The following is a 15,466-nucleotide window of genomic DNA, read 5'->3' on the forward strand; positions in this document are numbered from 1 at the left end:
CAAACACAGCCATGCTCTTTGTCAAAGGGTACAAACTGTGTTCAGACATGGCACGACTGGCTGGCTTGGCCTGAATGCCACCCATTGACAGAGACTATGGCCGCCTCCACAGCTGTGCTCGGTACCAGCAGCTGAAAGGAGCTCAGAGCTGTTGACAATTAATAATTAGCAACTTGGGTAATAAGACAGAGAAAATGGTGGTGATGTGGAGAATCTGGTATGAAATGCCTTACGCTTGGAGACCAGCTTGGGCCCATTTCAACAAAGCTCAACAGGAAATGTAGATGTATCTTGGTTTTGCTGGGCAACTTTTCCCAGTGCAATGCGAACGCAAAGATAAGGGACTTTGCATTGTTATATATATATTAGGGCTGCGGAAATTAACGATTAATTGGTTGATTAATCGTTAATTTCTTTGGTCGATTAAAATTATTTTGATCGATGACGATCCGCGGAGTGAGCTCCGCGGTCTCACCCATAGGAAAGGCCGCGGCTTCGGCCTAGCTCCGGAGCCGCGGCGCGGTGACGTCATCATCACCTGCCCGCCTGCTTGTATCTTCTTCCCTTGCGCACGTGTGTCCATCGGCTACGCTGCAGATGGGTCTGCCTGCCCGATAGTCAGGTAAGAAAGGACAACCATCTGTGTGTGGTAACATTATGGGGCAGATGTATATATTCCTGGAGTATGGGGACAGATGTGTATATTAAAGCATGGGGGCAGATGCTGTAATGTACACATCTGCCCCCATGCTGTAATGTACACATCTGCCCCCATGCTGTAATGTACACATGGGGGCAGATGTGTATATTCTTGCAGTATGGGAGGCAGATGTGTATATTAAAGCATGGAGGCAGATGCTGTAATGTACACATCTGCCCCCATGCTGTAATGTACACATCTGCCTCCATGCTGTAATGTACACATCTGCCCCCATGCTGTAATGTACACATCTGCCCCCATGCTGTAATGTACACATCTGCCCCCATACTGCAAGAATATACACATCTGCCCCCATGCTGTAATGTACACATGGGGGCAGATGTGTATATTCTTGCAGTATGGGAGGCAGATGTGTATATTAAAGCATGGGGGCAGATGTGTATATTACAGCATGGAGGCAGATGCTGTAATGTACACATCTGCCCCCATGCTGTAATGTACACATCTGCCCCCATGCTGTAATGTACACATCTGCCCCCATACTGCAAGAATATACACATCTGCCCCCATGCTGTAATGTACACATGGGGGCAGATGTGTATATTCTTGCAGTATGGGAGGCAGATGTGTATATTAAAGCATGGGGGCAGATGTGTATATTACAGCATGGAGGCAGATGCTGTAATGTACACATCTGCCCCCATACTGCAAGAATATACACATCTGCCCCCATGCTGTAATGTACACATGGGGGCAGATGTGTATATTCTTGCAGTATGGGAGGCAGATGTGTATATTAAAGCATGGGGGCAGATGTGTATATTACAGCATGGAGGCAGATGCTGTAATGTACACATCTGCCCCCATGCTGTAATGTACACATCTGCCCCCATGCTGTAATGTACACATCTGCCCCCATGCTGTAATGTACACATCTGCCCCCATACTGCAAGAATATACACATCTGCCCCCATACTGCAAGAATATACACATCTGCCCCCATGCTGTAATGTACACATGGGGGCAGATGTGTATATTCTTGCAGTATGGGAGGCAGATGTGTATATTAAAGCATGGGGGCAGATGTGTATATTACAGCATGGAGGCAGATGCTGTAATGTACACATCTGCCCCCATGCTGTAATGTACACATCTGCCCCCATGCTGTAATGTACACATCTGCCCCCATACTGCAAGAATATACACATCTGCCCCCATGCTGTAATGTACACATGGGGGCAGATGTGTATATTCTTGCAGTATGGGAGGCAGATGTGTATATTAAAGCATGGGGGCAGATGTGTACATTACAGCATGGAGGCAGATGCTGTAATGTACACATCTGCCCCCATGCTGTAATGTACACATCTGCCCCCATACTGCAAGAATATACACATCTGCCCCCATGCTGTAATGTACACATGGGGGCAGATGTGTATATTCTTGCAGTATGGGAGGCAGATGTGTATATTAAAGCATGGGGGCAGATGTGTATATTACAGCATGGAGGCAGATGCTGTAATGTACACATCTGCCCCCATGCTGTAATGTACACATCTGCCCCCATGCTGTAATGTACACATCTGCCCCCATGCTGTAATGTACACATCTGCCCCCATACTGCAAGAATATACACATCTGCCCCCATACTGCAAGAATATACACATCTGCCCCCATGCTGTAATGTACACATGGGGGCAGATGTGTATATTCTTGCAGTATGGGAGGCAGATGTGTATATTAAAGCATGGGGGCAGATGTGTATATTACAGCATGGAGGCAGATGCTGTAATGTACACATCTGCCCCCATGCTGTAATGTACACATCTGCCCCCATGCTGTAATGTACACATCTGCCCCCATGCTGTAATGTACACATCTGCCCCCAAACTGCAAGAATATACACATCTGCCCCATGCTGTAATGTAGACATCTGCCACACAACTACTTTTAGCTGATCTCCTTGCATTGCAACTCTGCATTAGCCACTGGTAAATGTGGTGGGGGCAGTATGGGGGGCAGATGTGTATATTCTTGCAGTATGGGGGCAGATGTGTATATTACAGCATGGGGTCAGATGTGTACATTACAGCATGGGGGCAGATGTGTATATTACAGCATGGGGGCAGATGCTGTAATATACACATCTGCCCCCATACTGCCCCCACCACATTTACCAGTGGCTAATGCAGAGTTGCAATGCAAGGAGATCAGCTAAAAGTAGTTGTATCTGTATGTGCGTTAATTAATCGAAATTAGTCGATTAATCGATTTAAAAAAAAAAAACGATTAATCGAACACAAAAATTTTAATCAGTCACAGCCCTAATATATATATATATATATAAAGTCACTGAGGTGACTATGAATAGAACTGAATAAAATTTCCCTTTATGTCATTTCATTAAAGTCTCCGGGGGGCCCAATCCTTAGAAGGTCCATTCCATGTATCTAAAGCCCAAACTTGTTGATAGATCCTTCAGATTTACCAAAACCATATAATATGAGGTCAAACCCTAAAGCGGAGGTCCACACAAAGTTTTCAGGAACCCTCCCCCCTGCGGTGTTACATTTGGCACCTTTCAGGGGGAGGGGGGTACAGATACCTGTATAATACAGGTATTTGCACCCACGTCCGGGAATAGACCCCTGCTCCCCTTTGCTTCACCCCCCCCCCCCCGCTGTCTTCTGGGAAACACAAAGTTTCCAAAAGACAACAGGGATCAGTGACGGCTCGCGCATGCGAAGGAGGGAACCCAGCAGTGAAGCCGCAACGCTTCACTTCCCGATTCCCTCACCGAGGATGGTGGTGGGGGGAGCCTAAAGACGAACGAATGCTCGGCCTCGGCTGCCGACATCGCGGGCGCGCTGGACAGGTAAGTGTCCATTTTTTAAAAGTCAGCAGCTGCAGTATTTGTAGCTGCTGGCTTTAAAAAAAAAATTAAAAAAATTGGGTGGACCTCCACTTTAGGAGTTTCAATTTGTATGCAATAAGGCAGGCACTTGCACTACATGGTTTTGGTAAATCTGAAGTAAATCTGACAACAAACATTGTATAGCGTGTATGGGGGTTAAGACTTCATTCATGCAGACCTCCTGTGTCTATACCAGTATTTCTCAACTCCAGTCCTCAAGGCGCCCCAACAGGTCATGTTTTCAGGATTTCCCTCAGGTGGTAATCAGTGAAACTGATCAGATTACGTGTGCAAAATAAGGGGAAGCCTGAAAACATGAGATATGCCCTTCCTATTTTCATTCTGACTATGCTAGATAGGGAAGGGGCTCCATCCTAGCATGGTTAGTTTGTGTCTTTTCTTCCTGTTAGGAAAATGCAGGACAATGTGCTGACATGCGGTGTGCCTGTACGGCCATAGTCAGATTTGCGCTGACACAACCCCGCCTAGCCCTTCACAGCCAGCAAACTGGTGTACAATGCTGTATTCCCATAATCATCACTGTATCCCCACCTACAGCCTAAGTCGGTATCCGCCCCAAGCCTTGGAGCTGAGGGGAGATAAGATAGATGGATAGAAACACCTTCTGTGCTGCAGCTCTGTTCCCCCCCCCCTCCCCCACAGATCCCCCTTTTTTGCACCTGTACCCAATCCTATCCAGTGATGTGTATGATGGCTCCCCCCGCTGTCTCTCTCCTTGGGCAGCATGATAATGGCTCCCGCCACTGTCTCTCTCCTTGGGCAGCATGATAATGGCTCCCGCCACTGTCTCTCTCCTTGGGCAGCATGATAATGGCTCCCACCGCTGTCAATCAAATGCTGTGACATGGGAGCAGGGGGCGGGGGCGGGGCCAGGTCCCGCTGTCTGTGTCAATGGAGCGAGCACACACAGGATCCCCCATGGAAAGCTGCTTTCCATGGGGGCACCCACCGAAGAGGAGGGGCCTGGAGCATCGGCGGGGGACACCAGAAGAGGAGAACAGAGCTGGTAATTATATACATGTTGGTTATTTTAATTTAGAAAAAAAAAAAAAATGTTTACAACCACTTTAAAGCATAACTTAAAGAGATTGTAAAAGGTCATTTTTTTTTTAACAAGCATCTCTATATATACCCAGCTCTGTGCAATTTAATTACACAGAGCGGCCGCAAACCTCCTTTTTTCGTGTCCCCTGTCGGCGTTCCAGGCCCCTCCCCTCCATGGAAAGCCGCTTCTCATGGGGGGCACTTCTGCGTGCACGCAACCGAGCCCCGCTGCTGCATCCATTGACACAGACAGGGTGAGTCGACCCTGCCCCCTCGTCACTGGCTTTGATTGACAGCAATAAGAGCCAATGGCTCCCTCTGCCCCAGCAAAACCTGGAAGTGAGGGGAGAGAAGAGCTGCATATGTGCACCGCGCTGGATCACATAAAGGCTAAGGTAAGTAAAAGGGGGGGGGGGGGGGGTGAGGGGGGATGCTGACATCTAAACATTTTTTACCATAATGCAAGGAATGCGTTAAGGTAAACAAATTTAGGCTTTACAACCATTTTAAGTCTGCAGTACTCACCTTTTTTATAATGGGTCTGATGCCCACGAGGTCCCTTGCCAGCACCATCTCCTGTTTCTTCCAGGTGCCAATTTTTAGCTGTCTTGATTGACGAGCATTGATGACGAAACTTCCGCGCATGCACAGAAGTTCAGTCATTCAGGCACAAAGGCCCCGTGCACTACCTGCTCACAATTTCTTTTTTTAATTTAACTGTAAGACACAGGTGGTCAAAAAACTGACAGTGGTTTAAAGATTATGTAAATTCAACCCTTCATATTCCGGATTTGTGCCTGCTGTACCATGTACGTGTATCCTGTTCTTTTTCTATTGCTTCCTTTGTGTAAAATGCCTGGTGTTCCCGACAGTCCCACTGCTTTCCTATTAACTGACCTCACTAGGCATGAGAGCACAGCATGGCCAGTCCTCTAGCTGTGCTGGGAACTCCGTGTGCTCTCCTCCAATGATCAGACCTGTCCTGACACACCCCCCTTCTCTGCAAAGCCTTTCATTGGGAAGCTCAGTGTGCTGCTGTTTCTCCTCACCCTTTTTATATCTATACACAAATGTTTTGCCCTTCACTTGTTTTGTAAACTGAATGGGTGAGGGCTTACAATTAGGGTTGTCCCGATACCACTTTTTTGAGACCGAGTACAAGTACTGATACTTTTTTTCAAGTACTCGCCGATACCGAATACTGATACTTTTTTTTAATGTCATGTGACAGTGGCTGTATTTTTTTTTACAATTTTTTTTTACAGTGATTTTTTTGTTGTTGTTTTTTTTTGGGGGGGGGGGGGTGAATTGTCAGTGTGTTTGTTTTTTTTATTTACATTTTATTTTTATTAAAAAATATTTATTGCAATTTTTTTTTTTTTTTATCAGCCCTGTTGGGGGGTCTTTGGTGAGATATTAGGGGTCTTAAAAGACCTCTTAAAATCTCCCCTTTAAGAGAGAGAAAGGGACTAGGGACACAGATTCCCCAGTCCCTTTCTCTGCAGCCTCAGCTGAAATGAATGGAGGGAAGTTTCTCTTCATTCATAAACTGAAGCATCGTAAACACAGGTTATGATGCTCAGTTATGTGAATGGACAGAAACAGTGATCACTGACTCTGTCCATTCGGAAAAGGTAGGAGCCGGGTTTTAGCGGCTCCTACCTCCGCTCTCCATCCTCACAAATTGAGGGGGGAGAGCGGCACGGACGGGGTGGAGAATAGAAACACGGACGGTGGGGGGAGAGAAGAGCAACGCGGACGGGGGGGGGGGGCGAGAATAGCGACACGGACGGACGGGGGGAATAGCGGCACGGGGGGGGGGGGGGGAAGAGAAGAGCGACACGGACGGGGGGAGAGAAGTGCGGCATGGACGGGGAGAGAAGAGCGGCACGGATGGGGGGGGGGGAAGAGAAGAGCGGCACTGACAGGGGGGGGGGGAGAGAAGAGCGGCACTAACAGGGGGAGAGAAGAGCGGCACTAACAGGGGGAGAGAAGAGCGGCACGGAGCACGGGGGCGAGAAAAGACCGCACGGGGAGAAGACTTGCAACTCCCCTGACTGCCCAGGTATCGGCTGAGGCATCGGAGCATTTCCCCCGAGTACAAGTACTTTGGGAAATGCTCGGTATCGGGACATCCCTACTTACAATCATTTCACCCTTCCCTACTGTATCCTGGATGAATTAAAAAAAAATGTTTTAGGAATTCTTTAAGGTTCAAATGCAAAACTAATGATAGAAGTAGTGGGTGGGTGAGTTTTTTTTTGGGGGGGGGGGGGGTGTATGTGTGTTGAGCACAATTATGCAAGCAAACCAAGACTTTCTCCTCCTTACAAGTCAGTTGTACAATTCCTTCCACTTTCATTGAGTAATTACACATATTTTCATTATCTACTTGAAGCATCTTCATTTTATCAGCCTACATACACAGAAGGTTCCCAGGACTGATATGACTTGAGGGCATTTCTCAAATGCTTATCACACACCTGTATGTAAGTGGAGGAATTTGCCCCCCATACGTTCTACTACAGTTTTTAAAGACGCAAAACTATCACGACCATCAAAAGCAGGACTCCAATTGATGGGATTCTACCCTTCAGATCACAGCACATAAAATCATTATGTTCCGTGATTTTCAAAGCTTACAAGGAGCTAGGCATGGTTTATAGTAAAGGGAACCCAATGCTTATTTTAAACTTCAAAGCCATCAACATCTTCACAGGGAAAGGCGTACTGCCAAAATGAATCCCCTACATTTATGACTGCGCTATCCTGTTTCTACAAAGTATCACTTTTATTACTTTATTTGCCATCACTTGTCTGTTTGCATCACTTTCTAAGGCTAGCCATACATTAAAGCGGAGCTTTACCCATCACAACGCGATAAAAAATAATGTTCTTTAGCAAGGAACATACAGTCTACATTAATGCCATCAAAATGAGTGTGTGCTGTAAAGTTCCTCCAGCATTGCTCCTGTTTCTTATTGCTGGAGGCCCCCAATTTTCTGCAGCCCAGAGCCCCTGAACAGCAGTAAATTATAAAAGCGGAAATAAACACATCGATTTACCAGCAGGGCCGGTGTTCTGCCGAAAAAGTGTCCCCCCCCGGCAGAAAGGACCCCCCTGTACTGCGCAGGTGCAGCGCTTGCGCAGTATGAACTTCAACTGAGCCTCCGAAAATAGCCGAAGATGTAGAGCCGAGAGTCAGCTCTACACGGCGCCTGCACAATGACTATGACACATGCTGCACGCTCCCGATGCTAGTGCTAATGTGGAAGGGGCGGTGATGATTTTAGCAATAAAGTACTCCTAGTGGTAGCACCGGTGACTTGTCGTTAAGGTTCCCCTATCGAGATGGTTCCTGTAAGGACTGCGCAGGCGCAATCCTTGCCGACGGATATCTCCGAACCTCGGCCGGCATCCAGGCTCATTCTTTAACATCCCCATGCAGATAATTCTCTGCTCTTCTGAAGCCACAGCTATAAAATCCGGGCAGTCTGCCAAGTATCAGAACCTTCCTTATCACTGGAACTAAACATTGTAACAATTTGTCTTTTACATCAAATTAATAGACTTGTGTGTGTAAATTAGGAACGTTTTACCACTTAAACATCAAACTTTTTTCTAACATTTGTTGGTTTCAAGTTTGAAATCATTTATTTATTTATTTTGCTAGAAAATGACTTAGAACCCCCAAACATTAAATATATATTTTTTTAGTAGAGACCCTAGAGAATAAAATGGTGGTTGTTGCAATATTTTATATTGCACTGTATTTGTGCAGCGGTCTTTCAATCGCAATTTTTGGGGAAAAAATTGCTTTACTGGTTATTTTTTATTTTTTTTATTCATTAAATTTAGCCCACATTTTTTTGTATGGTGTGAAAGATTTTACGCCACGAGAAACGTGAGCTGCATTTCTAAGCAAAAAAAATCTGATTCTCATTTTGGCTAGAATCGTGCCGCTCTTCACCAGAGTGCATCTAAACGCATCAAATATACACCAGAAAGCATCTAAACTAGGGTTGTCCAGATACCGATACTAGTATCGGTATCGGGACCGATACCGAGTATTTGCGGGAGTACTCGTACTCGCGCAAATGCTCCCGATACCTAAATAGAATACTTTTTTTGTATTTATCAACATGTTCTATGAAAATTCTTTGAGTTTTTTACTACTGCGTGACAAGCAAATAAAACATTTTTATTCATTTTTATTCTTTTATAATGTCTTGAGTTAGAGTTCTTCATAATTCTAAAGAAAATATCCTTAGTCTGTATTGTGGTTTGAAAACTGTCACATGACATTTAAAAAAAGTATCGGTATTCGGTATCGGCGACTACATGAAAAAAAGTATCGGTACTTGTACTCGGTCCTAAAAAAGTGGTATCGGGACAACCCTAATCTAAACGCTTCAAATATACACCAGAAAGCATGTAAATGCATCAAGTGCAAACTACAAGTGCAAAGTGCACTTGAAATTGCACTGAAATAGCACTAGGAATTGCAGTCGCTGTAAATCTGAGGGGAAGATCTGAAATGAGGGGAAGCTCTGCTGATTTTATTATCATCCAATCATGTGCAATCTAAAATGGTGTTTTTTGTTTTTTTTTTAATAACAAAACATGTCATACTTACCTCCACTGTGCAGCTCGTTTTGCACAGAGTGGCCCCGTTCCTGGTCTTCTGGGGTCCCTCAGCAGCTATCTCTGGTCCTGCCCGCAAGAACTTTCCACGCTCATGCGAGCTCCCTCGCATGGTGGCAAGTTCTTGCGGGCGCGCTCCCGTGATATAGCCGGCGGCCATAGCCGCTCACTGTATCACTCGGGCCCGCCCCCCAGCGTGGCGCGTCATTGGATGTGATTGACAGCAGCGCGAGCCAATGGCTGCGCTGCTTTCAATCCATCCACTCTAGCCAATCAACGACCAGGCTGAGCAGCGAAGAGGACGTGGGGGGCGAGCACCGCAGGTGAACGGGCATAGTTAAGTAAAACGGGGGTGCTGGTATTGCCGGATGTTTTTTCACCTTAATGCAAAGGATGCATTAAGGTGAAAAAACATGTACCTTTAGTGTGCCTTAAAAAAAAAAAAAAAAGCAAAAATGATTATGGAGCTGTATTTATTTGTGTTTGGCTTTAAAGCGTTACTAAACCCATACTAGTAAAATCAGTCTGTATATGCATGCTTGTTATAGTCACTGTGGAACCAAAGGAGTTATTCCTCTGCATTGTGTGAAAAGGCTGATTCTGTTTTCTCTGATCCTCCCCCTCTTCTACAGACCCCAATCCATCTAATGAAAGAAAAAAGCGTTGGAATCACTCTGCACGTGCTCAGTTTGGTGTGTATTGTTAAGAGAGTTTTTTATTTTCTTTGGAAGAGTGCATGTGATCAAGCACAGAGCCAAGGACCCAGACTATGGAACGCTCTACCAACCACCATCCGATTGGAGGTAAACCACCTGGCCTTCAGGAGAAAGATCAAGACCCATCTCTTCTGAGGGCCCAGGGAATGGATACCAAGCGCCCAGAGGCGATTCAGTTCGCATGTGTTACGCTATATAAGTTTCTCACTCACTCAAATCAGCACTATCCAGACAGAGGGTCAGGGGTCCTGCAGTCTCATAGGACAGTCAGAGGAGAATAAAAACTACAAGCTTTAACCAGACACTCATAGAAGTCACAAGACTGCTATATACTGCTGATGAGGAAAGGTATTTAGCCTTTTATATTTATGAAAATAATTGCATTTCCATGTTCTGTGTACTGTTGGAGACCAGATATAGTGAATGCAGGGTCCTGGGTTTAGTAACACTTTATATCTTTTGTTAAACATGTTTGTTCACAGGAAATGCATCTGAGAAACTTGTTTGATGAATCCACCCTTTTCCCATCTGAATAAACTGATGATATATAACTCGGAATGTGGAGAAAAGACACCTGCCATTGAAATCACTTCCCTACTGCGGGGCCAGAACCTCTCACTCATCTCTCCTCCCTTTATACAAACGCCATTTAAAGCGGGAGGGACAAGCTTTGCTGTTTGTTTTCTCGGTCTAACTTGCTGACACAATAAACACGACTGGCACACACCTACTCAGTTCTCATCCTCTCCTGCCCTCCCCAGAGAGACAAACTGGATCCCAGTTTTGCCGGCTCATCCAGAAGGAATGTGGCACAATTAGTAAGCAGCATTGGAAGTGTGCAATGCTTGCAACCACATCACAGCGTTAAAATTCAAATCTGGGCAGCGGCACAATTCAGGCTGCCCGGGCGCCCTCCTCATGTCTGTCTGACATTACAGTTCAGAATGCAGACATTGTGAATGAAGATTCCATGGAAAAGAAGGTCATCTCATACCCAGCCAGGGGTCACTGGAAAACGTTCTGAAAAAAATTGCATTGATAATATGGAATAAATAAGTTTGCGGCGCAAAACTCTGGAATGTCCACAATTGTGTTGAAAATTTGTACAAAATATGTATTAATTCTAAAACAGATGGACTTTGAATGGTTCAGAAATATCTCAGCCCTTTACTGAAACATTCTACCCCTCCTCTTAAGTGGAGAATGACTTAAAAATCATATAATAATGTGAAAATCAAGTGAAACTGCAAATTCTCTATATCAGGGGTCTCAAACTGGCGGCCCTCCAGCTGTTGCAAAACTACAAGTCCCATGAGGCATTGCAAGGCTGGCAGTTATAAGTATGACTATCACAGGCAGAGGCATGATGGTACTTGTAGTTTCACAACAGCAGGAGGGCTGTCAATTTGAGACCTCTGCTCTATATGATTTTCTAAATCAAGTGCTTATTCACTGAATACATATCTGTGATGTCGCAACATTCAATGTGTTGAAAACATTCTCAAATCCATAAACAATGGTGCGTGTAATAAAATGTAACTCCTGAAAATATTAATTACTATGTGACAAACCAAAAACTATATATAAAAAAAATAAGTGTATAAAACGCCATTTAAAAAAAAAATTATGAAATCACAGATCTCAATAAAAAGGCCAAAACGGCATGATCCAACACTTCTTAGACTCAGATCACATCCTGAGTGGAGGGAGTGGGGGAGCGGGGGCCGAGCTGCGTTGTGTGCGTCAATAGACAGCTCGAGCCTGCAAATGCAAATTCATAGGAAGTGGTTTCCTATTGAGGGTGCACCGAAAAGAGGAGCCCAGTGTGCCAGCTGGGGACCCCAGAAGAGAAGTTTCAGGGTCGCTTTGTGCAATTGTAAGTATAACATTTGTTATTTAAAAAAAACAAGTCTAGTCCAACTCCTAGGAATGTAAAAATGCTCCCTTTTCAGTGGAGTTGCCCTAACTGCAAGGGTTAAATGTTCTTTGAGGTCTTGGAGATGGGAAAAGCAGTCTCAACTTATCCAATAATCTACACCCTCAGCAGCCCGTGCTCCTTCTACACCCCCACACTCCCTCGGTGGACTGTTTCTCTGCATCCTCATGTATTACAGTGCTCTGGACCCTGCATTGGACCTGATGACATCACAGGACCTGCAAACGCCAGAGCATAGGGGAGAAGAGACTATTGGAATCTGCCTTGCAGCACAGAGGGAGCCTGCTGGAGCGGAAGATCAGATAAATAAAATTGCTTTTCTTGTTCCCCATAAAAACACTTAACACTTGCAATGCAAAGGCAGCCCCCACTACAAGGGATCGTTTTTGCTTTCCCTGGAGTTCATCTTATATTTTACATGACTGTAGCTTTTTTTATTTTATTTTTTTATTATATTTTTACATGCTTTCTTACCCATAACCATTCTCAATGAACTACCATGGCACTGTTGAGTGCTGTGGTAGCTCATTGAGACTTCCTGTGCTTGTGAAACTGCTTGGGCAGACAACTCTCACTGACAGCCTGCAGGTAGAGTTGCTAGCTCATCCCTTTAAAACCAAAAACATATTAATTACACAGGTTCTGTGGCTGATTAAGGCGGTAATTAAACTCACTCTGTGCCTTATGTGCATTAAATTAGCATCAGAACCTGTGTAATTCATTTGTGTTCAGTTTTAGAGGCTGGGTTCACACTATACTACACGACTTTCATCCTACTTTGCTCTGCGACAACGGTCCTACATCCATCCGACTTTCATTAACAGGATACTACTTTGATCCGACTTTGTGACAGTCGGACTTGTTCTTTGACCAATCAAAACAATCCCAGATCACATGTCGGATTTCAAAAGTCGGATGGTAAGGACAAGGCTCCTACTTTGATCCGCCTTCAATGATATTCAATGGGCTGAAGTAGGATCAAAGTCGGACCAAAGTAGTACAGGGAGCATTTTCAAAGTCGGACCGACTTGTGTCAGACCAGTTAAGACGGCTCTCATAGGGAAACATTGATTTTCACACGTCATGCGACATGAGCTCCCAACGTCGGAGCGTTTGTCGGACTAGTGTGAACCCGGCCAAAGGGATGAGGTGGCAACCCAGGGCTCAAGTCCTGCGGGAACGCGTGGGAACGGAGTTCCTGCACTTTTTTCACAGCAGGAACTCAGTTCCCTTTGCAGGACTAGAGCAGCCGAGAGCAGCCAAGCCGCCCGAGCCAATCCTTCACTAAGCGGCGATGCCCAGCTCGAGTCACTGTCAGGGGCAGGCGAACCTTAGTAATCCTTTATGTTACTGGCCGCTTTCTGTATATGGATTCATCGGGTAGTGTGCGGGTATTTCGTCACTTCCTCGATGCCACAATGTCTCCTGGGAGCTTTTGTCATTGTTCCCAGGAGACATTGCAGAGGTCTGCCGCGAGTTATCGCGGGATTTAGAAAGAACTTGCGGTTTAGTAATTATGTATATGAGCGTATCATTTTTTTTTTTTGGTGGGGAGTCGATCTTGGGTGGGAGTTCCCACACTTTTTTCCCTAGGACTTGACCCCTGTGGCAACCCTATCTGCAGGAGACCCGAATGGCATCAACAATCTGCCGATTGCTGGTGTAATACTTTCCAGGCTCCTATACAAAAAAAAATTTTTTTGGAAGTGAACGTATCCTTTAAAGTGGAGGTTCACCCAAAAACGTAATTTTTAACATAAGATTGAGGCTCATTTTGTCAAGGGGAATCGGGTGTTTTTTTTTTTAATCGAAGCAGTACTTACCGTTTTAGAGATAGATCTTCTCCGCCGCTTCTGGGTATGGGCTGCGGGACTGGGCGTTCCTATTTGATTGACAGGTTTCCCGACGGTCGCATACATCGCGTCACGATTTTCCGAAAGTAGCCGAACGTCGGTGCGCAGGCGCCGTATAGAGCCGCACCGACGTTCGGCTTCTTTCGGCTACTCGTGACGCGATGTATGCGACCGTCAAAAGCCTGTCAATCAAATAGGAACGCCCAGTCCCGAAGACCATACCCGGAAGCGGCGGAGAAGATCTATCTCTAAAACAGTAAGTACTGCTTCGATTTAAAAAAAAACACCCGATTCCCCTTGACAAAATGAGCCTCAATCTAATGTTAAAAATTGTTTTTCGGGTGAACTCCCGCTTTATGCTGACCCTACACCAGTAAAATCTTTCGGTTTCAAAATGTTGTTTGATTTTCTAATGGTTAATGTCAAATCAATAATCATTTACAACTGTAGTGATGAGAAAATGTAAAGAAGCAGAATGGAAAATTTTTCTAATTTCTTATCTGAATGAAAAAAAATTAAAAATTAACCATGATTGTGATTTCCCTTTGCAAAGAAATCATGCATATAGTAATGAGCATGTGCTAGGCAGAATAGGAACCTGTATAGGGGGATTCCATTCAAAAAGCACATCTGAACTAAATTTTAGGGGCTTTTGAATGACATTGGTTGACTCAATAATGGCAAGATTGAATTCTCTGATGAACAATTTTTCAGAATTTCGAATCAAAGTTTAAACAAAAAATTCTACTTGTGTAGGTCCAGGTTCACGTACAAATTCTAGTGTTTTCCAGCCTGCATGATGGGATTATCTTTATGGACAATGCTGTGTAAACCCCAATAATAATCTAATTATCATCCAACTGTGCCCACACATTTAATCCAATTTCAACATCATAACATTTCTAAGCAAAAAAATAAATTAAATTCTAAATATATCTTTAAAAAAAAAAAAAAAAAAAAAAAAACTGTATGTGGCCAGTTCTCTGCCTTTCTCTTCCCATCTATTCTAAAGACAGAAGCCACATTGCTCCATTACCAGGGCGAAGCACCTGCGACCATTCTGATGCTTAGACTGAATCCACAAAGATGCCATTTGTTCCGACAAGGAGCAAAATGCAATCACTTCAAACCAATAAACACAGAACAACAAAATAAACAACATGCACCGCTAATCCAGTTTGCGGTTTCTTCTGCCAAACTTCTCAGAAACACAAACAGTTCCTCTAAGATTTCATCTCTTACCTGCCACAGAGTTGGGTCGTTGCATCATCAATGAGCTGGAGTTCTGCATGTAGGAAACCGGGCCTTCTCCAACAAACGAGTCACCTTTTGGCAAATTCTCTGCCGTGCTGCACGTTTCTTCTTCGACGACGGGCGAGCAATTATCTATCCTCCTCTCGTGAATCATCATGCCTTGATGTCCTCCAGTCCGAAGACTGCCGTCTTTACTCCATTCTAAACTGGAACCACTGCGGTCGTCATTCTCCGATGAACTTGTGATGGTGGCTAAAAAGGGATAAAGAAACTTTAATAAAAAAAAGAAACTATAGACCCATTGAACTAACCAATCACATGGGAAAGATAAAAACCCACATGCCATCTAAATGTTCAGCCAACTGGTCCTGAAACTCCTTTCTGGGATGCAGGCTGTAAACGTTTATCCAGGGATGCAATGCG

At 44.7% G+C, this 15,466-nt stretch overlaps 1 protein-coding gene across 2 annotated transcripts in view; it reads right to left on the minus strand.

The window, feature by feature from the left end:
- The window catches only part of TANC1 (tetratricopeptide repeat, ankyrin repeat and coiled-coil containing 1), a 330,651-nt gene that overhangs the window by 105,093 nt on the left and 210,092 nt on the right, over positions 1-15,466 (minus strand). For both annotated transcript variants that reach the window (XM_040357904.1, XM_040357906.1), the window contains one exon: positions 15,032-15,295. In XM_040357904.1, the coding sequence (XP_040213838.1) occupies positions 15,032-15,295 (264 nt within the window). The remainder of the gene's footprint in view (positions 1-15,031; positions 15,296-15,466) is intronic.

The sequence above is a fragment of the Rana temporaria genome, chromosome 6, assembly GCF_905171775.1.
Source record: "Rana temporaria chromosome 6, aRanTem1.1, whole genome shotgun sequence".
Lineage (NCBI taxonomy): Eukaryota > Metazoa > Chordata > Amphibia > Anura > Ranidae > Rana > Rana temporaria.